At 42.3% G+C, this 23,296-nt stretch overlaps 2 protein-coding genes across 7 annotated transcripts in view; one reads left to right on the plus strand and one right to left on the minus strand.

The window, feature by feature from the left end:
* hdac7a (histone deacetylase 7a) overlaps positions 1-16,111 on the plus strand; it is a 60,778-nt gene extending 44,667 nt beyond the window's left edge. For 4 of the 5 annotated variants that reach the window (XM_058642995.1, XM_058642996.1, XM_058642997.1 and 1 more), the window contains 14 exons: positions 187-415; positions 1,479-1,612; positions 1,740-1,860; positions 1,956-2,005; positions 2,586-2,693; positions 4,608-4,663; positions 5,448-5,535; positions 5,635-5,754; positions 5,842-5,939; positions 10,151-10,269; positions 11,156-11,289; positions 12,034-12,115; positions 12,240-12,378; positions 12,489-16,111. In XM_058642995.1, coding sequence (XP_058498978.1) covers positions 187-415; positions 1,479-1,612; positions 1,740-1,860; positions 1,956-2,005; positions 2,586-2,693; positions 4,608-4,663; positions 5,448-5,535; positions 5,635-5,754; positions 5,842-5,939; positions 10,151-10,269; positions 11,156-11,289; positions 12,034-12,115; positions 12,240-12,378; positions 12,489-12,717 — 1,707 coding nt within the window. In that variant the 3' untranslated portion in view covers positions 12,718-16,111. The remainder of the gene's footprint in view (positions 1-186; positions 416-1,478; positions 1,613-1,739; positions 1,861-1,955; positions 2,006-2,585; positions 2,694-4,607; positions 4,664-5,447; positions 5,536-5,634; positions 5,755-5,841; positions 5,940-10,150; positions 10,270-11,155; positions 11,290-12,033; positions 12,116-12,239; positions 12,379-12,488) is intronic. The other variant, XM_058642999.1, reaches the window with a different exon arrangement.
* Positions 16,112-18,365: 2,254 nt separating this feature from the next.
* Positions 18,366-21,863, minus strand: LOC131467985 (twist-related protein 2-like). Of its 2 annotated transcripts, none has more exons than XM_058641804.1 (2): positions 20,306-21,863; positions 18,366-18,456 (listed from the first exon to the last, which is right to left on the minus strand). In XM_058641804.1, the coding sequence occupies exon 1, from the start codon at positions 21,473-21,475 to the stop codon at positions 20,828-20,830; it is 648 nt and encodes a 215-aa protein (XP_058497787.1). In that variant the 5' UTR covers positions 21,476-21,863; the 3' UTR covers positions 18,366-18,456; positions 20,306-20,827. The 2 variants fall into 2 exon arrangements, with proteins under 2 accessions (XP_058497787.1, XP_058497788.1); XM_058641805.1 differs by lacking the exon at positions 18,366-18,456 and adding an exon at positions 19,867-20,166.
* Positions 21,864-23,296: the final 1,433 nt, after the last annotated feature.

Genomic DNA, 23,296 nt, shown 5'->3' on the forward strand with positions numbered 1-23,296 from the left:
TTCTTAATGTTACAAAGTGCTTAACATTCAAAATCAAGTAAAGGCTTCAACTATAAGTCATCTGGGTGATTTTATTGCTAATAATGTTATTATCAATTAAGAAAGGGGATTTTAGAGAAATCGTATGTGTCAGATCACTTCATTTAGTCTTTTTTTATGGTAATAATATTACCTTGTGTTCTGTAGTCACTGTTATGGGAACAGCAGAAGCAGCTGCAGCAGCTGCATCGACAGATGGAGACCCTGGCGGTGCCCATGCTACGCAGCGGTGGCGGCGGGGTGGGCAGCAGCTTGGGCGTCCATCGCCCCCTGTCGCGTACACAATCATCCCCGGCCTCGACCTCTCTCACTCTGCCTGAGAAGACGCTGAGTTTGCCCCCTCAGGACACCAGCAGCAAATTACACTTTACCACTGGTAAGTCAGACAGACTTGTAAGTATGCAAACAGACTCCCTGTCTGGGGGTCACCACAGCAGATGATCCACACACTTGTCCCCAGATATAATAATAATAATAATAATAATAATAATAATAAACAAAAAAAAAGAAAATTAGAGTTTGATGGTAAGACTGTAAATTATTTCCAGGACTTCACAGGCTTTAACTGTACAATTCATAACAAATCATTACCTTTTCACAGGATTCAACAGTGATAATGCAAATGCAAATATGATTTGTTTGTTTAATTGTGAAATTAAAATAGTGGTTTGGCTGTCTCAGTAAACCCCTCTAAAGGGATGTTTTAATTATGCTAAATCACAGTAATATCCTGTATCACTACTGTTATGTTACAGTAAAACACAGTATTTACACTGGATACAACTGCTACATCACAGTAGTATGTATTATAGCATAGCGTTAAAGTTAGAGTAAACAGCTTTCAAAATATAGTAATTTAATATAATATACAGTATCAATGACACTGTCATTTGCTCTGAAAGTAATGCAACCAGTAATTTACTGTTGCCATTCTCACTAAATAATTATTGCAGCAGACAACTTGACATATATCACAGTTATTATATATCCCCGTAGCCTTTAGTTAGCATCAGTTATCGGAGTTATTATAATAATATCAGTAATATATTAATATATTCTTATTGTAAACACATGAACAAAAAGGTAACAGATAAAGTAGTAAAACATGGAAGTGCTGAGACAAAGCTGATCTCCTCTTTGTAGGAGGTACTTTCGGTCTTTATGGTAAGCTGCTTGCCCTCTGGTATATAAGTACACAGACATTCACAGAGCTAATAATGTACTTCCCATAATGTTTAACTGTTCCTTTAATGGAACAAGTGAGTTGGTGTCATAAAGACAGACACAGAGAACAGTACTGTATGTTGATATTTTATTCTTCACTGCTTCTTTATCCCTCATCAGTCTCTCTGTCTGTGACCTGAGGAAACGGATGAGTCACAAATGAACTGTAAATGTCTTTCTGATGTGTGTGTGTGTGTGTGTGTGTCAATATGCAGGTCTGGTGTATGACTCCCAAATGCTGAAGCATCAGTGCACATGTGGAGACAACAGCAGTCACCCCGAGCATGCTGGGAGAATACAGAGCATCTGGTCTCGACTACAGGAAAGAGGCCTGCGCGGACAGTGTGAGGTGAGGTTTTCATCTACAGGGACATTTATTCATTGCAGATTAACATTATTATGTGTTGCGTATCTATATAAAACGTTAGGTTTGTTGTCTTTGAGCAGCGTCACATTAAATGTCGTGTTGTTTCCAGAGTATCCGCGGTCGTAAAGCAACGCTGGAGGAGCTACAGTCGGTCCATACTGAGCGCCATGTGTTGCTCTACGGCACCAACCCACTCAACAGACTCAAGCTGGATAACCGCAAACTGGCAGGTATGTGTACACCTCTGATATACAGCAAGTATACTGAAATTAAAAATATATATCTTTATGACATAAGTAATGTTTACTGTTCCTCTTCTTCTCAGGAATCCTCTCCCAGAGAATGTTTGTGATGTTGCCATGTGGGGGAGTAGGAGTAAGAAAAAGACACACGCACACACTTCTCTGTCTCCATATTTTCTCACAACTCTCCGCAGCTCTCGTTGAAAGCCTTTACAATACACCACAATCACGTGCGTTGATGAAACGCGATCCCGTTTCAAAGAAAATTAAGATAGAAAAGAAGACAGGATATTAAAGGGAAAGGGAAGAAAAGAGAGTTGGCTCGGCTCATTGCTAAAGTTTGCCTGACAGCCCGTGTCAGACCATGACAGGACAGACTAACAAGAACAGTGTGTCCATGACCAGGGATAAAAGAAATGCCTCGGAATTCATTGTCCAAGCCAGAGGGACGGTAACGCTGCTTTGTGAACAGCAGGGGAAAAAAAACTAAGTACAAAGGAGAATTAGTAGCAAATATGAGTCTGATTTCAACAAAAAACATTTTTTACTCTTTTTTTTACTATGAGTTACAGCTGTTGCAGCTATGATGTGTCATCCATGCTATAGGGATATTCAGATATTCTATCAACAAATGCTGTACAACAAATAACTGTTGGAACACTTATAGATGCTGTGAATTAATTGGCTCCATCACTTCGTCTGTTGATTGACAGGTTGACAATGACACGATCTGGAACGAGTCGCACACCTCCACGGCTTCACGCATGGCGGCAGGCAGCGTCGTTGAGCTGGCCCACAGAGTGGCCAAAGGAGAACTGAAGGTGAGAAAGCAAACCCTGCAGTTTCTTTAGCATTTAAAATAGCTACTGCTACCCCAATTCAAAATGATGCAGGAGTGCGTTTCCCCCCCCCCCCCCCCCCCCCCCCCCCAACAAAAAACTGACTTACAATAAGAAGCTACTGGCATTTTTCTCTCTTTAACATACATATACATGAGTGTCCCACCCTCTGCTTGTTTTATATATCCCAGTCATGTCTTAATACAATACATTTCTTACATATTGCACCTTTTTAGGATGCAAAGGAAACATTGTCCAATTCCAGTCACACTGTGACTTTGTAGTATTGTACAAAATTCTAAACTGAACACAACAGAACACACAACATGATGTTTAAGATAAGATAAGATAGTCATTGCAAAGACCGTAAAGATAAAGATAATAAAAATTAAACCTGCATTACCAAAAAAAATACAACATAAAGGTATTAACACTTTGTTAAACAGAAATTGTTAAATAGAATGTAAACATTGTTAATGTAGAATGTACATTATGTACAGTTTATATACAATAACTGCAACAAAGAGAACATGTACTGCAAGTTTAAGTGTTTCATGAAGTGTCCCCCACAACGGAAAATGATGGATGAATTGCGAGCAAGAAATGTCATATGTCAATCAAAATGTATTCAGCAGCGTGTCGTAATAGTAAAGTGCATTACATGCCTATCATCCAGGGCTGAGGGGGCAGGCTGTTCCTGTAATGGAGCATGTTATGAAATAATTTGTGTTTCGAGTTTTCCTGTCCTTCAGAGAAGACTCAGAGCAAAAGAGAAACGGGTGAAGTGAATGCCACACAGTAAATGACAGAACTATGTGTATAACTTGCAGTAAATGCTTCTCAAAACTAAAGACGGAGAAACGGTGACTCAGAGTCATAGTTATCTAAATTCACTGCTACTTTTCCTGCCACCACCTGGTCTGCCATGGCCACTCAACCTGGATTCACTAACAGAGTTTCTTAAGACGTGTTTGTGTTCATTTGTTAAAAAGTCGTGTGAAACATGACTTTGATTTCAACAAGGCACCTACATTTCAGAACAAACATTTTATTTGAAATTCTACCAATCTTCCACCCCTAGCCCTCAAAAAAGCAATAGTATAGCCTGCAGTCTTACTCTGAGTCCCTTTATTTCTGCAATAAACCCTCCATAAATGTCACACACTGGACCTTTAAATTAACATTTATTTTGTCAGAATTTGATATGTTTATTTTTGACAGAGACAAAACAATTGTGTTCCGTACAAGTTATTGAGGGGTAAACGTTTTGCCTAGATCACTGTGCCTTCAGAAGCCACTTTTTCTCTGTCACATAAAGGCGTAAATCCTCCTACTCGTCCTCATCATCACAATGATTTAAAGTCTGCGAGAAACATGAAATCACATGTAAAAATACCACTGGCTCAACATATTTTTAGCTGGCGTCGTCATTCCACACATTTCTTGCACTAAAAGAAAACAGATCCAGACAGACGGAGGATGAAAAACAATAAACACCAACCTACGATGAGCCACAAAAGCCACTGTGCACACTTTTGACAAGGCCCACCAACTTGTGTGTGTGTGTGTGTGTGCTTTAAAATGTACTCCCTCAGATAAATAAATAAAGAGTAAGTCGACTCAAATGTACTTCATGTAACAAAAAGGATACAGTGAAGTGGTGAAACTGAAGACTGTGGTCATGAAACGGATGTAAAAACAAGCGGCACTCGTGTAAACAAACCGTGTGTGAGGCTGTTTACGGTGCTCTTGGAATTTGTATGTTTAATCTAGAGTAAAAACTGTAAAGGTCTTGTTTTTTTTATATAATAAAGTGGAACGTTTCTAGTGACAGTCTTTGTAATGCTCTTCATATCCAGTGAAATGCTAATTTGACTGCTAATTTCTGCTGCACAGAACGGCTTTGCTGTGGTCAGACCACCAGGACATCACGCAGACCCCTCCAATCCAATGTAAGTGTGTGTGTGTGTGTGTGTCAGTGCCAGTCACATGCTGAGCCTGACCACAGTGAGTTCTATACTCTCAGCAGCTTCTCTTGGGAGGATATTTATAAAATATAAAGATAAAGGGACAAATTAAGTAAGATGAATACTATAACACACTGTACTTTTATATTTTTATATTTTGTTGGGTCTTACATTTTGTTGTGTCTCATTAAGTGTTAAGTCTCTTGTTGTGTCTTATTTAAATGTCCTTTCGTTATGTCTTAAGTCCTTCGTTATTTTTGCTATTTTATTTTATTGTGTACCTCAAGCCGGGAGTCTCTGCAAAAATTTCATTATGTCCTCATATTGACAATAAAACTTCTTGAAATATCTTGAAATAAATACTCACGATGGAGAATAACCAAACAGGTGGAGAGCTTTTGTATTAACATTAACATTAATCAGTGAAGTCGCATGTTGCTGCTGAATATCCCTGAATAGCCTTTAGTTAGCATCAGAAATCAAAAGATACTGTATTTAGTTTGTCCATTGTGGGCTACTGTAAAACTAGAAAGCCCAAAATGCCAGCCTGGCCTGGCTCCTCATATACTGTAAATATAAAAGATGAAAGAAGAAAAAAAAGGTTAGATCTATCTCTCTATTGTTATTAAAATGTACAAATGAAAACAATTACACCTCCATTTTTACACACTGTACCTTTTAAGTTGTCATTACTAACTGTAATAATTTTTAAGCAATTTTGTCCGAAATGTCTCTACATTTATTATTCTCTGTGTGCGTGTGCCCACAGGGGTTTTTGCTACTTCAATTCAGTGGCAATAGCCGCCAAGCAGCTTCAGCTCAAGCTCAGCGTCAGCAAGATCCTCATTGTTGACTGGGTAAGATGATTACTGTTATTTCAATTATTTTATCATGTGAAATACTTGCTCTGAACTTTACAGTATAAAAAAAATGTCCTCCCTTCCTCCTGCTGTTAGGATGTTCACCACGGTAACGGTACCCAAGAAGTGTTCTACAGCGACCCCAGCGTTCTCTACATCTCGCTTCATCGCTACGACGATGGGAACTTCTTCCCCGGCAGTGGGTCGCCTGCTGAGGTGCGTGGAAGACCGTGACTCCGCTGTGCTGCTCTGTTGTGGAACCACAAGAATAAAATCAGTTCCGATGTGGTTTTTGGTTTTTAGGTTGGTTCTGGAGCAGGTGAGGGCTTCAACGTCAACGTGGCGTGGACTGGAGGACTGGACCCGCCCATGGGAGATGCTGAGTACCTGGCTGCATTCAGGTAGAAGAACCTTTACTGTTCTGTTCATTATTTCTGTTCAAGTGTCTTGAGTCGAGCTTCAGTGCTTCCTGATACAGGCTGTTGCACTGCAGCCTTAAACAATATCATATGTTGCTATGATTTAGCAGAAATCTAATTACTTAGAAGAAATCACTGACAGAATTTAAGATAACACTCTTTTATAGACTTTTGTAAAATACCGGTTCTCGAAATTCAGCAAGTGAGAAAAGAAAAAAGCTTGTATTGTCGTTTGTACCCCACAACGCACTTATTTATGTATCACTTTCATTAAGACTGGAACCCGATAAAAGAAGACACAATGAGCATGAATACAAGTGTTACTGTTGACATTGTTTCCCACATTGTTAGGAATGCACATAGTTTGCTTCTCTGGCTTTAATTTGCATCTCGTATGTGAAAGCTGCTCGATTATCCAACAAACCATAAAACCCCTGCTTAAGTTAAGTTTTGCCACCACCACCAGCTGTGTTCCCCTTTTTATTGATCAGGATGAGGACACTTTGGTGCGCTTTAATCAAACAACTCCTCTCACTTCCTTCTTCACTGAGCCACAACAAACACATCTAAGCGGCTCAGGAGCTCGGCCTCGCTTCGCCTCTGACGTGCTTTCTTGCGTAATAAATAATCCTCGTCATTTGGAGAGCATGTGTCTAGCGTTGGCTGTTTCCAGTAAACCTCAGATGCTTTACAGCAAATGGCGCCCAGGTCTTGTGTTTGACAGACTACAGCGTGTTACTTCCTGCTCGTGGGCTGGATAATTGTCGTCGGTGGGTGTTTGGCACATAAAATTTTCAATAGTGTGGGATTTTTGGTTGTCTGGTGCAGCGAGCCCCATGGAAACTGTGCCAACCACATGCTTACTGGAAAAGGGGAAACGGTGGCAAAGTCACAGTCAAAACCGGGGGGTGGTTGACCCTGTGTGTGTATACATGTTTATATACAGTGCTTAAGCACAAATGCTTAAACAAGCTCTCACACACACATGTGTATCAGGTGGGTGGGCTGACGAGCTGCATGATATGTCTGTGTCATTTGTGCTCAAGAAGAAATAAAACATTCATCCAAATCTGTGGCCGTTGCTTTCAATTTGAATATTGCAACTCGTCATTTTGTGATTTTGATTATTTAGCAAATAATTGTGCCTCCATAGTGAGCTGTGCTCTGAAAATCTATTCAATTATTGCTCATTTGACATATTTTAAGGGTTTAAGACGTAACAAAAATCTCCTAAACGCGAAGCAGGCTGCACCTGGACTGCCTCGTCACAGCTTGACCCCGACCTCTGATCTTCCACTTTGAGTAATACAGAGCAGGGGGAGCAGGTCACTTCAGCGGCAGTGATATGAAACTCAAAGTAATTCCTAATCTTAGTTTAGATTACATCACAATAAAAAATATCACAGATTTCTTCTTCATCTTCCTGATGAACACAAACAGCTGAAAGCCTCTTTGGCATTGCGTTTCATTTCCTTAAAGAAAGAGCTCAGAAAACTCAATGTCACACGTGATGTATAGGACCTGTGGATTATAATCTCAAGAAATGCATCATGGGTATTTGGTTTAAGGTGGAAAAAGTCAATTGCAATAATCATGAAAGTCATTACTTTTAGACTCACAATTCAAACCCAAGTGTCCTGATAGAGCCCTAGTATTGGTTTACTCTTCCTGTTTGTGCAGAAGACGCTTTGAGTGCAGTGAGCATGTTTGTGCTGGGCTTTATTGTTTTCTTTTCATTTGAAACAAGCTTCTCAGGGTTTTGCATGTTTGGGAGAAACCGCATTGTCCAAGAACAATATTCAAAGAGATGGTGTTTACGCTCCTCAGTTTGATGCGAGGAAGCGAAAACAGAGATTGTCTTTTTCACATTTAAACCAGAAAAAACATTTTCAAAGGAATCAAATAGCTAAATTAAGTGGAACCACTCTCCCAGAATTGAGATTGATGCGTTCTCTGCGAGTTCAATAGAGCTGACAAACCTGCTTTAATGTATTTTATTTGTATTACGTCGATACCAGTTGTGTGGCTTCGTCTCCAGATCTGGACCCGATGGAAGTTTTAATCGTGTTTGTTTCAGTTTTCACTGGAGAACCACATGATGAGACGTCATCACAACCAAGCCCTTCTTGCACGACTGGCTTCTGAGTGAAAGGGAATAATACTCGTTTTAATGTGATGTGAGTTGAATCATTGATTCCTGGTGACACTTGAACTTAAAGCTGCCAAACCTACATTTTTCTACTAACTAAAAAGTCACATTGAGATTAAAATCAGTTTGACATGAAAGATAGAGAAAGGGACGTAATCCATAAGGTGGACACGAAGAGAAGAATTTACAGTATCATGGTCAGTATCTTTGACACCGCGGCCACCAGGAAGCTAGAGAAGTAGTACAGTTTATTGGAAAGAGCAAAGATGCAGGATAAATAAACAACTGCACTGTACTCAATGAGAACAGATATTTTAAATGGAAAAAAAAGGACGATTTCTTCAGGGGAATTTCTAAAAAGAAGTACTATGAAAAGCCTGAAGGACAACATAATCAGTTTAAGCCATAATGGCATCTAAAAGGCCCCACCACCCAGACCACCTCCACCACCACCACGTAATTAATAAAGTTTGTAAGTGCTGAAGGGTCCGTGGAAAAAGCCTATAAGCCTTTTGATGGAATAGGTTTTATGGGTTTAAGTTTGACTGCTTCAGCTTCAGAGGGGGAGAGTCGGTGCTTTTCCACCTTACATACACACACACACACACATATGTATGTATATATACATACACACACATACACGACCATTACCTCTCCTCTTTTGATTGATCTTTAATAAGCGTCCCCTCCTCTCCTCCTCCAACGTCCCTCCGTCTTTCCATTAGTTTGCCGGTAGTTAGTGTCTGGGGGGAGCGCGGCAGCTTTAATGGGTCTGCAGGAGAGGTGGGGCTGGTTTCTGTGGTTAGATGTGTGTGTGTGTGTGTGCACAGCGGGGATGAGTGTGTGCATGCTCTGCTTCATTTCCACATGACGACAGTAAAATGTTATGGCCTTCATTATTATAGATTGTAATTATTTGTTTAATTAAGTAGCATACTGTACATCTCTGTAAAAAGTGTTTTCACTCGCGTGTTTGACTTATGTGTGTGTGTGTGTGTGTGTGTTTGTGTTTTACGTATCTTTTATGTTCATTTTTGTTGTCCATGAGCTCATGTCGTCCATCTGCATGCAGTCATGACAGCAGTATGTGTTTGGTTATGTATGTGAAGGGGGAGGGAGTGGGGGGGTCTAAAGTCTCCCCCCCCCGGCAGAATAATGAAGTGAAATGGATCCCAGATGGACTGCTTTTCCTCTTTTTCTCTGTGTTGTCAATGACGTGAGGCGAGTGACAAGCCTCTAATGGGAAACAGACTCCCACACTGCGACTTTGAACTCTGCCGACAGCGTCGAGCCACGGAGTCGAGCCTCGGTCCACCTCGGGACGGCGGCAACAATAATAGCATTAAGGGAAATATTCATCTGCTTGTAACGCCGCATTCAAGACCTGACAAGACAATATGACTCTGTCAAACAGGCTCTGCAGCCTCTTCAGCAAACAAAAGTTCTCTGTCAGCTCGGTGTGAGCTGCTGAGTCTGGGATTAGTCCGTCTCACTCGTCATGTTTATGACTTTTTTCATAAATATTTGTCGTCTCGGGAACAGATTGTCCAGTTTTGGGAATTGTCCAGTTAAACGACTCCTTATTGCTAAATATTAGGAGCAATTTTCATGAACAACTGAGAATTCCATTCATATGCCTTGTTCTCACATGGCTCTTTGTGACCTCTGAGTGAGTGTGTGCGTGTGAACTATGTTGTTTTAGCACCTTGTGTCTCATAGGTGAGATCACTACAGCAGTGACTTTAAAAAAACTTTTTTAATTTATTACTAAGGTGTGCGTCTGAACTCTCCTCTCCTGTTACCTCTGTGTTGTCAAGACACATTTGTTCTAATTTACATGTTATATTATAATATAATTAAGGCCCCTATGTACACACAACAAATAAGGCAAATAAGAATAATAAGATACTTGGATTTTGGTCTCTGCAGAAATGTTTTGTAACATTTAATGCATTGAATATGGCAAAACAGGCTGAGTGATTAGAAAAGGACTAATAAAAACACAACCTCTTTATTACAATAGCCCGTGTGTGTGTATTCGCAGGTCTGTAGTGATGCCCATCGCCCAGGAGTTCTCCCCCGATGTCGTGCTGGTGTCGGCCGGATTTGATGCTGCTGAGGGAAACCCCGCTCCTCTGGGAGGGTACAAGGTCTCCGCCAAATGTAAGCAAGCGTAGTTGTCCGTCCTCAAGTCCTCACCATTAGGGTCTCATTTTTCAGCAAAAGGATGAGCGTTACTTCAGAGGCATTAATAGAGTAAAGATGTTAAAGTAAGTGAAGGTGCGTTAGTCTTACAGCTCAACTACCAAGCTTTATATTAAAGCCCCAGTGTCTAAGAACGAGTGACATCGAATGGTGAGACTGCAGACTGCAACAACACTTCCTTTTCCACACATATCAAGAAACTACGGTGGCCCTACCATGCCAGAAAACGTTGTTTTTCCATTTCCATCTTATTTCATATTCATCCTATTGCTCTGTCTGCGCTGTCCATTCAGGCTGCCGTAGAAAATTGGTGGCACAAAATGGCAGCAATAGATAAAAAGCTTCCTATAGACCCTTTCATCGTATACAAACATTCCAAGCCTAGCGAGAATGCGCGCTTACTTTAGGGTCAGAAAACGTCAACAACAGGTAAGCGAAGAGCGTGTATGTCCACGGTCCTCCACCGAATAATTCTGAATATGTTCTTTCGCTGTTGATTAAGGACCGCGAACAATTCCTAAATAAATTAGCACTAGCCGACGGCAATTGTCTGCTGGCTTTTCATGGTAATCTAACAGAAAGAGCTGGTAAATGATAACTTACATGAAATGAAGTGAGCTCTACAAACGCAAGTTAAAAGGTACGAGTGTGTTTTCTGACCCCAAACTGTGCGCGCGTATTTCTGTGACGTAGCTCTCGAAAGGGTCTATAAGGCTATGAATGATTTTTATTTTATTTTGAAGCAGTTATGTCACACAAATGTTATACACTGGAGCTTAAATTTCAAATGGTTGACACTGTTATACTTTATATTAACCTGTCTCTGTGTGTTCGTTTACCACAGGTTTCAGCTTCCTGACCCGTCAGCTGATGTCTCTGGCAGGCGGTCGTGTGGTTTTGTCCCTTGAGGGAGGTCACGACCTGACGGCTATCTGTGACGCATCTGAAGCCTGTGTCAGTGCTCTTCTGGGTATACAGGTGAGGCATGCTGGGTAATGGGGTTGTCTTTACGTAGCCCCTGAAATATTTATTGTTGTTGTTTTGAATAAAGCTATTAAGAAACAATAGTGTGCACGTGTAGAACATCGATCTGCGGATCCGTATGCTTGTTTGTCGTCCAGAAATGACTTGAAAGTGGAGCGCACAACTTTTAAATATAAACAAATGTCTGTTACGTTCAAACTATTATCAGATGAGTTCAAACAATTCTTTTTAAACCAGCTACACATGACTGGTTTTCTTGGTATAGCGATGGTAAGATACACACTCACACACACACACACACACACACACACACACACACACACACAGAGTAAGTGATTGGTTTTAAGTCACGACAGATGACGGCGCTCGCACTAGCAAAGCAACACGGCTGCAAACAGACTGGAGTATGACCGTAAACACAAGCGCTTTCACTCGTGAATTCTACTGCTCAGAAAACCCAGTCCTCAAGCAGTTCAGTGAAATTTGATAGGAATGCTTGACGGAGTCTGTTTTCATGTGAACGACGCAGCATCCAAATTAAATTACATGATATTGTTGCTGTTCATGGAGATAAACAGAGGCAGAATAATAATGTCAACAACAAAAATCGCCAACTGCACACTGCAGCCTTTGAGTCCTGGTGGATTGTTGCTCTCATCATGTATAACTCTTAATTATGTAAATATCAGGTGATTTCTGATTTCACTGTGTCATCACTGCTGCTTCTCTGTCCTGCAGGAGCCGCTGTCAGAGGACGTGCTACTTCAGAAGCCCAATGCTAACGCAGTCCAGTCACTGCAGACTGTCATACAGAGACAAAGTGAGTTACTTTGTCTTCCATCTTTATTCTCCCCCCCTCTGGCTTCTCTGATATGAGGTCACGATCCACAGGAGTGCAGCATTTGTGTGATAACCCCAGTGACCTGTATGTGTGTGTGTTGTAGGTCAGTACTGGCAGAGTGTGAAGGCTCAGAGTGGATCAGTGGGTCTGTCCTACCTGGCCGCTCAGAGGAGAGACTGTGAGGAAACGGATGCGGTCAATGCTCTGGCCTCGCTCTCTGTGGGAGTTCTCTCCAACAAGAGGTAGAACACACACACACACACACACAGACACACTAGACATGGGCCGATATGGGATTCTTCCTCTTTTTCATTCTCCTCTTCTTCTGCTTCTTCTTCTGGCCTCGCCACAGCGGATCATCTTGTCCTCTCCCTTGTGTCCTCATGTACTTTTTCACAACATCCGTCAACCTTCTCTGTGGTCTTCCTCTTTTCCTCCTGCCCGGCAGCTTCATCTTCAACATCCTGTTGTCTAAGATAATCACTATCGCTCCTCTGCACGTGACCAAACCATCTCAACCTCCACTCTCTTACTTTATCTCCAAAACGTTCAGAATAATATCAACCGATGCTATTATTTAAATGATCCATACAGACTTTACACAGGGCGTTCGCGGGGTCTTAAAAAGTATTAAAAGTTGATAAGTCACCATTTCTTGAGGTATTACATTTTAGTCCATGGAGTTTGACTGTAAAAATTATGCATGAATGTATTTATTTTCCTCCCCGCGTTTGTTAAAACCAACCATGAGCATGATTACTTAAAAAAGATATTGAAATGAACTTCAGGATTCCTGCACACACCCTGAAGCAGTTTTGTAACTGTGACATAAGAGAGAAACAAAACAACATACCACACTTTCATAGTGTACAATGTCCCCATCTCTGCTCACTCCTCTTTTTCCCCTTTTTCTCCTCAGCCTTCCCGACGAGCCGATGGAGCACGACAGTGACTCCATGTAGACGAAGACGACCAATCACCTCACAGAGTTTAGGAACAGGGGTCCAAACCTGTAGCCTCAGCTCCCTTGTGCAGTCACATCGTCACATCGCCACGACGGGGGACGCTTTTGTAATACCTGAGCCCCACCCATCTGCCTTATTCACCACACACACACACACACACACACACACACGCAAGCAAGAACATTCACCGACACACAATGCTGAACCTCTACAGACCTGACATGTGATTCCACCTCAATGCTGGTAACCTCTCAGATGGAGCCAGCAGCAGCAGCAGCAGCAGCAGCAGCAGCAGCAGCACTACCTGCAGCTGGGAAACCTTCTGAAACCTCACCAAAGAGCAATACAAAAAACAAAAAAAAGAAGAAGAACATTCACGTGTGCTGACTTACATTGGATTGTGTGTGTGTATGTTCAGAGGTGCAGATCCACAGCTCTGTGACCATAAAAAACCTATAGGAAGAAACTGAATTCAAGCGGAGCTGTGGTTCTTTCTTGAAGCACTATATACCAGCAGCTGTTTCGTTGCCTTAATCTCTGCCTGAAGATGAGGACCAAGAGTCGGGGTCCAGAAGGAGATGATGAGACGTTGGATTACGAGTTATTTTCTCTTGTGCCACATTGCCTCCCATGTCTCAGTTGAAGCAGCTGTCACCAAGTGGGACACAGAATGAACCTACTGTATGATGTGGAGTGAAAATCATATTCCATGTACTCGCAATACTAATGGATAAAATGCAAAAAAAAAAAGTAAGCTGAGAAGAAGCAGCCACATCAAAACGAGTATGGAAAGGTGTTTTTTTTTTTTTTTTAAATGACGTCACGACATATAGTTTAACCACTAAAAGAAGACGACAGAGAATGCGAGGGACGGAGAGAAGATGAAGACACAATGTGGACCACTGTGGTTTTGTAGACACAAAGAAAAGGGCTCATGTCCTCGTTGTTTAATTGCACTGTTCATTCCATAATGTGAACCGTATGAAATTCCAAATCTCTGGGAAAAAAACATCACACACACACACACACACACACACACACACACCTCCTCTCTCTAGGTTATTTAATAGTTTTTGAAGATCTGGATGAAATGGTGTTTGCTAATTTCCCATGTCTTATGACGCCTCTAAGGAGACGTAAATACTGTGCAGTGGTATTTCCTATGAAGTATATTTTTTTCACTCCTCCTAAGTGTCTTACTGCACTCACACACACACACACACACAGACACACACTTTACACAAACCTTTACATACATGTACAAAGCAAGGGCAAACTATGGAAGTACCGCGCGTAATGAATACTGTACGTCACTGTTTATGTTTGAGACTAAAGGAGCATTCCTTCCACCGGGACACCACTGAGGACCATTGTATTGTTCTATGGTGGCGATGATGTTAACGCACTTAATGGACATCACCCAAAGAAAACTGCCTTGAAACAGCCCCCGACCTTGGCAACGGGACTGTATATGCAAAGCAGCACGAGGGACCAGTCTGAACAGTGCTCTTACAGTGACTCTGCTTATTTTTGAACCTGTGGATTTCCTACAGTATATGCAGACTTTTTGATGATGAGTACCGTGGCCTTGTCTGGGTTTAATGTTTTCTTCATTGTCTTAAAAAAAAAATAGTTCCAGGTTGAATCACAGTCCATTCATTTTGTTTGTGAGTGTTTTTGTTTTTTTTTCCCCCATGCGTGACTCTCGTATGCAGCCGTTCCTCTCGTCGCGTTCAGGCTCGACAAATCAGGCTACAGTAGCTGTGTTGGTCGTCTTTGCAGTACATTGAAAGACTTTTGTGAGCACCCTGCCGCGAGGGCATGTAAGGGCTCTGCTCTTAGTTTATTATGTAGGGAAAACAAAGTTTCATGCACACTAGGTTGGACCAATTTAGTTTCTCTGTGAATTATGGCTGCAGATAGCTGCATCTAAATAGATCAATTAAATTAGAATTTTCTATCCCTTTGTTATACTTCAGTTCTAAAGCTGCATTTAGACACTAAAGGTTCATTCTAATGAAACCAAGACTCATGAATTTCATATTTTACTCGTACTGCTTTCACAGCTTAGAGTTTTCCTTTTGACTTTTTAATCCAAGCAGCACAGTTGAATTTTTACCTCTTGTTGACAGTTTGGATAAAGAGAGAGAGACTTAAGTTAGTGCAGCTTGTGTAACACAAGGACTGAAATCAGTGCAGTCTGCACAGCAAGTTCATTCCACCTGCATGCTGCAAGGACCTGAACATCAGTAGTGTTCAGGTTTGGGGTAGTGATGAGTTTTGACTTTTCTCACCGTCAGACCCTCGACAGAGTCTGCCCAACAGACAGCCTCAGAGCTTTTTTACGTTAGACACAGGAACAGCAGGTCCCTCCGTGGAACCTCTGCTCTTTCACCACCGCTCCGACAGGTATTCTATAACTGAGTGTGACCCAAGAGTGCGCCACTCTTTTCGTTTTTTTGTTCATAGTGTTCATTCAGTCTTACACAGCAGGTGCATGCGGTGTCAATGAAGTCACTGTCTCCCTGTGTGTGTGTGTGTGAGAGAGAGAGAGAATGAGTACATATGTAAACTTCCATGTTTTGTGTATGCACCTGCGAGTATGTTAGTGTGTGTGTCTGATACTGTAAGTGACCTCTCCTTCCTGTATTATATCCCAAGTAGCTGTTTCTTTTGTTGACTTATGTAGAGGCCAGTGCTGCCTCAGCTCTTAATTGTAAATAGAAACTCCCAAGACCAAAATACACATGTCACACATGTGCCTTGATGCATTCGGCAGCATGTGTATTGGTAACTCTTAACTAACTGGACTTACAGTAACTCTGTGTATCTATAAACGTGACATTGAAAACTTTATTTCATGCTTTCATCCTTTTAATATTTACCTGTGTGTTATGTTTTCCCCCTTCAGTTTCCTACCATGTGTATGTATAGAAAGATTCTCTATTTTTTACTGTTATTTTTTGTCTTTTCCTCTTGATTAAAAAAAATAACTTCCAGTATGAACCAAGTTTCCACATATTCCTTTTCCATGTTATAATATGAAATATGGAAGCATTTGCAACGGCGGAGATCTAAACACTCATTTGATTCTTTTAGCATGAAAAGCTTGTCCTATATAAAAAAAATAGGAGAATATTAGTCTATGATGGAAACCAATTAATGATGGTGACAAGTTATCATTTCCATACTGTATAGAAAAGAACTTCACGTGGAGCCTACATCCTTCGTTGTCAAACTGTGGTACACACGGGCTTCCTCTGGTGGTACTTGGAGGAAAATCAGAAATACTGTGTGTATAGAAAATGAAACAAATAACAAAAAATATATATATAATAAATGAAATAATAATAATTAAAGTCAACTCATCTCTCGCTTATCTCCATCTTGTTCTAATTTCTCTATACCAGTGGAGGATGATGAGAGAGCAAATGATCAGACTGGGAATAAATCTGCCTCCTGACATCTCGCGCAGAAAATGCGATGGCAAAGCAGCTTTGAGTGGAAAAGTGCTACTGACAACAACAAAGATGGCTGTGCTTAGTTAAACACTGAAGAAAATAAATGGAACTTTTTTTTTTTTGATGATTTACACTAGTCTGTGATGAAAAAGGCCCATAATTACTTGTCAGTCTATCTCAGAATGAAGAAAAAAACCTGCTTCCCATCTTCCCCCCCCCCCCCGATGTGATCAATGATTTGGCATTGATCACAGCTGCGAAAGCCTCCCCGCGATCACCTCTCCAGGATCCACAGAAACAAGCAAGCAAAGCGCTCAGGTCTGTCAAAACTCCCACTTTTACTTCACCCATGAGCACACGTGATTGTGTCCAACTCAAACAAGATAAAACTGAGGCTTTGGCAGCATGTTTTTGGCAAGAGACAATTGTAGATTGTGCTGTAATCACACTGAACGCATCAGGAGAAGGATTTTAAACTCAATTAAACTCTGTTTAGTTTTCCCAGTGTAACAGTGGGGCTACTATGCAAAACCATTTGATTGACAACTAGACTCTTCAGTTATGATAACAGAAGAGAAAAATAATTGTATAATCTATTTATGTAGCTTTGGAAATAAGAAACACATTAAAAAAAAAAGAGGAAAATAGAATGTTCTAAGCTGTGTTCCAAAGCCCTGTCTGCGCAGGTTTTGTGTTTGGGGCTGGGTGTGAAATAGCACAGGAGGTCAGTGAAGTAAAAATATGTGTTTTGCACACAAAAAACTGCAGCGTTCAGAACAGGAAAAGTGGAAGCACCTGAGTGTAACAAGCTGCACCGGTCTTCTTTCCCCACCCTTGAGCCGTGCGTGGTTCTGAGGCGTTTGTGTCAAATGTGTCCTCAGATTAATGCTCTGACTACTTCATTATGCTATGGTCAGTCGTGCAAATCAGTAGTTTGTATGACGTCCATTATCAAAAAAAAATGTCATTGTTTTCCATCGTTTCATCTTGCCAGCATTTTTTTTTAGTTCAGCCATACTTCTATATATAGACTTTAACCTTCACTGAAGGGAACATTTAAACCATTAAGATGGACTGAGGGGGGGGAAAAAACAAAAACAACAACTTACAATTTAAGTCCAGACGGAGCTATAAATAATCCCTGAGTCCTTAAATGCACATTAACGTGTTCTTTTTGGTGGGATTAACTGTTTGTGAGTGACCGGGCAAAGGCACAGAGAGAGCTCATTAAAAAAAGAAGGAAAGAGAGACAGAGACAGAAGGAGGAGGAGGAGGAGGAGGAGGAAACAGGAGAGACAGTTTAACAAGTGAGACAGGAGACGAAGCGGGTGTGGTGACATTAGTAGTAAATCTCCATTCTCCATCTTCATTATTTAAGCAAAAACAACAGGAGCCTCAGGAAGAAGTTTGAAGACACTTTAATTTTTCAGACAAACAATCGCACACGCACTGTTTCTGCTCGTACTGTTCATAATCCATCACTCTGTGCTGAGTGTCGGGCTTTTTTCCAGCTCTGTATATACTTCAAGTAAATGCTCCTCAAAAAACCAAAGAAAGGAAAACAAAAAGCCCCTCCCTCATTCTGTAAACGAATGTAGAAGAGATGAAGACACTGATCCCCGTCTGAGGGTGACGTCTTATCGTCTTACTCCAGTGAAATGCTCCTATGTACATATTAAGTGTGAACAGGAGAGACACATATTGTCAAAGTCATTCTGCATTTTCATCAACAAAAAAAAAATTATTTTAATAAATTGTCTCTCGCTCTTTTTTTTTTTTTTTCGGTGTACCTAAAGGTTCCCATTTGCATCATTTCCATTTGCATTGAGTAGCAGGAAAAAGGTTGCCTGACGTTGAGATGTACAAGGAGGATCGCAGTCACTTTCATCGGCAGCTGGAAAGACAGAAACGCAGACATGTTACCGTGGTAACCACGTGTTAGGCACAGTTACTTCTATCAGGAGAAAGAAAGCAGCCTTGTTCTTATTTATTTTTCAACTGACCTCAGTTTACATGCTTGAACTGTGGCTGTTCAGTAGACCAGACGGAAGTGACTCGTATCCAATGTTTCCCGCTAATGTGACTCAGATTAGATCAGATTCTTGGGCCGTGTGGACAAAGAAATCTGATTGCCGATCAGATCAGATGTGACGCATGTGAGGGACGGCCGTGTCGGACTCAACCTCTGAGTGTTGATGCCGGCTGAGATGCATCATGAATCGGCTGCTGCACCGTGTTTTGCTCAACGCGTGTTTTCTGTCAGAGTTCGTCTGAGGCGGCGGTTTCAAGGGAGAGGTCAAGAGTGAGGCCACCTTCTTGTTTTTGTTAAAGCCTATGTTTCCTCCTCCCAGAGTAATTATTTGTAAACAATCTTTCTGGACTTCTTCTGACTAAAAGACCCTTTAACCCTTTTCTCACCAATATGTTCCACAACATCAGCGACCTGCAAAAACGAACAACAATGGAGGAGCGAGTCATTCTCGCCCACAGATGCTCATACAGCTTCGATTTCTGAGCTTCCACGATGCAGGGTCAATAAAAGTACATCTCATTGTACCTCATCTCCCACTGCACTACCACAAATGACAGGAAAATCATGCGAGCTGTGTTGGATTCAGAGGTCGAATCTTCTGAACGTGGCACGGAGCAGAAAGGTCATCGTAGATGAGGTTTGAAGGAAAAGTTGCTTTTAAAAAAGTTTAGCTGTCTCTGTATCTTCCAGCTGACTTGTTTTTGAATGTCGTGTGCCTTCTAACGTGTCAGTGAAGGTTGGTCCTCGGCTGATTGTAGGTCTCATGAGTCTCTATAGGAGAGCTGGAAACATTAGCCGCCGCCTCCCTGGGACATTCTAATGTTAGGCTACTGCATACTGGCAACGAAGGAACCAAGTGGCTTCTCATATGTGTTGAATACACACAGCGTGTCAACTCCTGTTACCTTGTAGTGTGGCTTAATATGAGAGGAAGGCCACGTTTTGCAGGTGGTGTGTGTTTTTTTCTTCTTCTTCTTAAATCAGAGCTACAATAATACAAAATGCTTGGTGCATGTGTATAATTTGGTAATTATAGACGTCAACTTTTAAAGAAAACGAACAGCGCTTGGGTTCTTTTTCTTTTTTCTTTTTTTTTTTAAAGTCAACACGAGTGGGTTTGTGCGCTTGGGTGTGGGTGCATGACTACGCCAGTACATGTACGCTCATTTGTGTGTGTATAAATCAGCTCTCACCTCCTCTATCACTCCCAGAGGTTTATGTATGGAAGCCCAGCGGGGGAGCCACATCAGCCTCCTCTTTGATGGTGACACACGTGATTCATGGCTTTTAGAGGCCGTTTGTTTTCATTACGCCTCCTCGTCAGCTCACTGTATCGGGGCTTTCGTGCAACGCAAGCAAATTTGGGCCAAAATGAGAGGAAGGAATTTCGAGAGGAGAGGTTTTTATTTTGGCTCTTGAAAAAACAAAGGAGCTTGGTTTTGGTTATGAAGAGGAGAAAGTGAAGTCAGGAGGACAGCTGCCCACAGCTTCTTTTCCACTGTCGCTCGGGTTCAGGGGTGGTCAGGGATCCCGAGTATGTGTCAGAGTCTCGGAAAAGTTGGCGTTGAAAGACTATGGAAAAGGCAAAGGTCGGATCTGTCTTGAAACATCCAATTTTGTCCTCTAGCTCTGATCTCTTTTTATAACATAACAAGTCAGACATAAAGAAAAATATGACATAAGCATCAAATATGGCTCAAAGTATGCATACCTATGATGATGATCGTGATGACGATGATGATGATGGTGACTGACAGCAGTTATAGGCGGTAAAATCAAGGTTGAAGAGATGAGGATGAAGGTGTAGCTTCTGCTTTCTGGGGTGAGCAGAGGGGTCAGAGGGGTCAGAGGGGTCACTGTGCTGCTGTGTGGAGGCAACATTAGGAGAGAGCATCCTGAACATCAGCTTGTTGAACTGAAAGAATGTTGTGTGGAGTCAGGCTCGTTTGTGTCTGTCGCCTGTCCTGATACAAGTATCTTAAAGAAAATTAAAAGGAAATGTGTCTTTGGCACACACGAGCAATAATAAGCAAAAACAATGACATCACAAGCCTTCGTATTTACAGCTGATATCTAGTTCAATATTAAAGATATCAAACTGTATTCTCATCTTGTGTCAGGTGGTCTTTCCATGGAGGGAACAGATGCACTGCGTCGAGACTAATTGTCCGTCATATGTTTTTAGGTTTTTAAGTTTCTGTCAACAGACCAATCTTATTGCTTTCAGGCCGAGTTAGTGACCAGCTGACATGGTGGACCAGGCTCCCTCCATCCTCCAGACGGAGAAGGCATAGCTCAGTCTCTCATGTGCGAGGTAGTTACATCCAGCCAGTTTCGCGTCCATCTCGTCGCTCTGCAGCACCTGGTACAGGAAGTCGATGTAGCGCGATGCCAACTTAAGGGTCTGGATCTTGCTCAGTTTGTCAGAGGGGAGTGTGGGGATTATCTTACGCAATGACGCAAAGGCGTCATTCAGCGATTGTGTCCGTTGTCGCTCCCGGATGTTGGCAATCACACGCTGGGCGTGTGGGTCCTCGAGGGCTGAGAGACTTCCAGGACTGGGACCAGGGACAGGAGAAAGGGAAGGTCCCGAGGACGGTGGCCGGTGCTGAGGACTCTTCTTGAGTCTTTTGGTTCCAGCCGGGGTGTAGAGCTGGACGTCGTCCCCCGGCTTGACCTTGTCCTCGTCTCCTGATGTGACGGGTGTAGCTGTGGAAATGTGATCCTCTGAATTTGAGCCAGTCTGCCGCTTTCGCATGGTGACCCCCGGCGTTGCTACAACAACAGCACATGCATTAGAAGGTGGTCTTCCCGTGTTCTCCTTGCTGGAGACCACCCCGCCCTCAGGGTGGTCGTCATTACACTGCTCCACCTCTCTCATGCTTTGGCCACGTTGTGTCTTCTCTCCTCGATCCTCTATCTGTCACTTCTCTGAGTATCTCAGGGAGTGTTACGCTCCGCTCCTCCTCTGCTCCTTTCACACAGTTCGTCCTCAGGAACTCCTCCTGTTCCCCTCCGTGTTCTTCTGACGTATCGTGTTTCTTCTGTCGTCAGCTTCACACTTTGTTACAACTCAGGCATGACAAGCCAGGATGGCTGATAACTTTGCTTCTTCGTCCACACCTTCCAGTCATCACTTCCCACTCTCTGTCAGTGTACACTACACCACAGCAGCCTGGACTGTTCTCACACCGCGCTCCTGTAGCTGCATGTGAGACAGCAGCAACTACGAATCTGACTTTTTAAAAGGAGGGGACCATGAAACTTCCAGCCTCCCTCCCATCCCATTCACTGATTGGTCACCAGGACGGTTTTTTTTTAGGACAGCTGAGCTTAAGACAACAGGAAGAATGAATCTTGAGCAATTGGTCTGATCAAAGGGACGAGGCGGAGACAAAGGTGCATCGCACAGCCAACCAAATTGAACCGCCGTGACGTTTGCTTCTCGTCATAGAAGTTGCCCAAGTTTATAGGTTCCAGATTTCCTCCAAACCGAGCCACTACCATCCCCCCTCTCACTGCCTGGTTCTCAGTTCTTTCCTGTCTCCCTGCTCCACGACTCTTTCTATATACTTCAGAGAAAAGAGGGGGGGGGGAAATCTGTAAAAGAAGCCCCATAAATGTTTTTGTTTCTGGTTTGGGAGTTGGACACAGTCCAGCCTCAGTTTTCTGCCGTGTGATGCTTCTTTCTGCTTTGGAAATAGTGAAATGTGATAACATTTTTAAGATGTAACATTCCAGGCAGACGGCGTAATGACGGTTGAGGACATTGGTGACATATCGTTGAGTGTTTAGAGTCAGGTCTTCCATCCACAATACTTGGAGGGAAAAGACAGTATTTACTCCTTGTATCATAACACAATCTAAAATGCTCTTGTAAACAAACCACAAATAATTTTGTGTTGTATGGATGTACAAAGCAAAACGCTTACACAGAATACATAATGTGGCACAATAACTCGAGCCATATTGAAGACATTAGGCCTAACGCGGGGAGTTGTCTTGTTGTTTGTGAAACAACAAAGAACGGTGCACTGCATTCTCCTGGCAGTGACTTGGCTGCAGTTTCCAAGCATAGACCTGGAGGGAGGAAAGAGCTGGCGTTCAGACAGCACTGCAGCACTGAGCTCTAATCACAGCATTAAGGCAAGAATGAGCTCTGTGAATCAGACCGAGGCCTGCGGGACATTTTGTTACTTTCATCCTCTGAGCTACTTCTAGAACAAGCTCCGGTCCAGGTCCAAACGTGAACCTCACTCTACAAACTTCTGGGCGAGTCCGTCACATGGCCGGCCGCCACTCCTCCACAAGAGAGGAGTCTATTGTTAGTGCTCTGCTTTTCAGAGACAAGACGGGTCCCTGTGATGAAGAGGATGGAAAAGTAAACGTTTTTGAACTGTTGATCTGGTGAACTCCGTTCTCTTCACCGCGTCCACATGATTATGGCTTCATTACAAGACGTGAGAAACCTCTACGTCTCTGACATCACAGTTATCCTTCACTTTTCTTTTGTTGGACATTAAATGTATTGGCATTTTCCCCCTGAAAATCCACGGTGGCATGGTGGCCAGCACTGTTGCCTCACAGCAAGTAGGTCACCAGTGTGTGGGTTTCCTCCCACAATCCAAAACTTGCAGTGGTTCATTGGACACTTTGTCACCCTGTTGACTGGGATTGGCTCCACCCCCCCCTGTGACCCTAG

The sequence above is a fragment of the Solea solea genome, chromosome 11, assembly GCF_958295425.1.
Source record: "Solea solea chromosome 11, fSolSol10.1, whole genome shotgun sequence".
NCBI classification, from domain to species: Eukaryota; Metazoa; Chordata; class Actinopteri; order Pleuronectiformes; family Soleidae; genus Solea; species Solea solea.

What these genes read in the sequence shown, in the direction of transcription:
- LOC131467985 (XM_058641804.1), bottom strand. Translation starts at nt 21,475, where the DNA reads ATGAGAGAGGTGGAGCAGTGTAATGACGACCACCCTGAGGGCGGGGTG.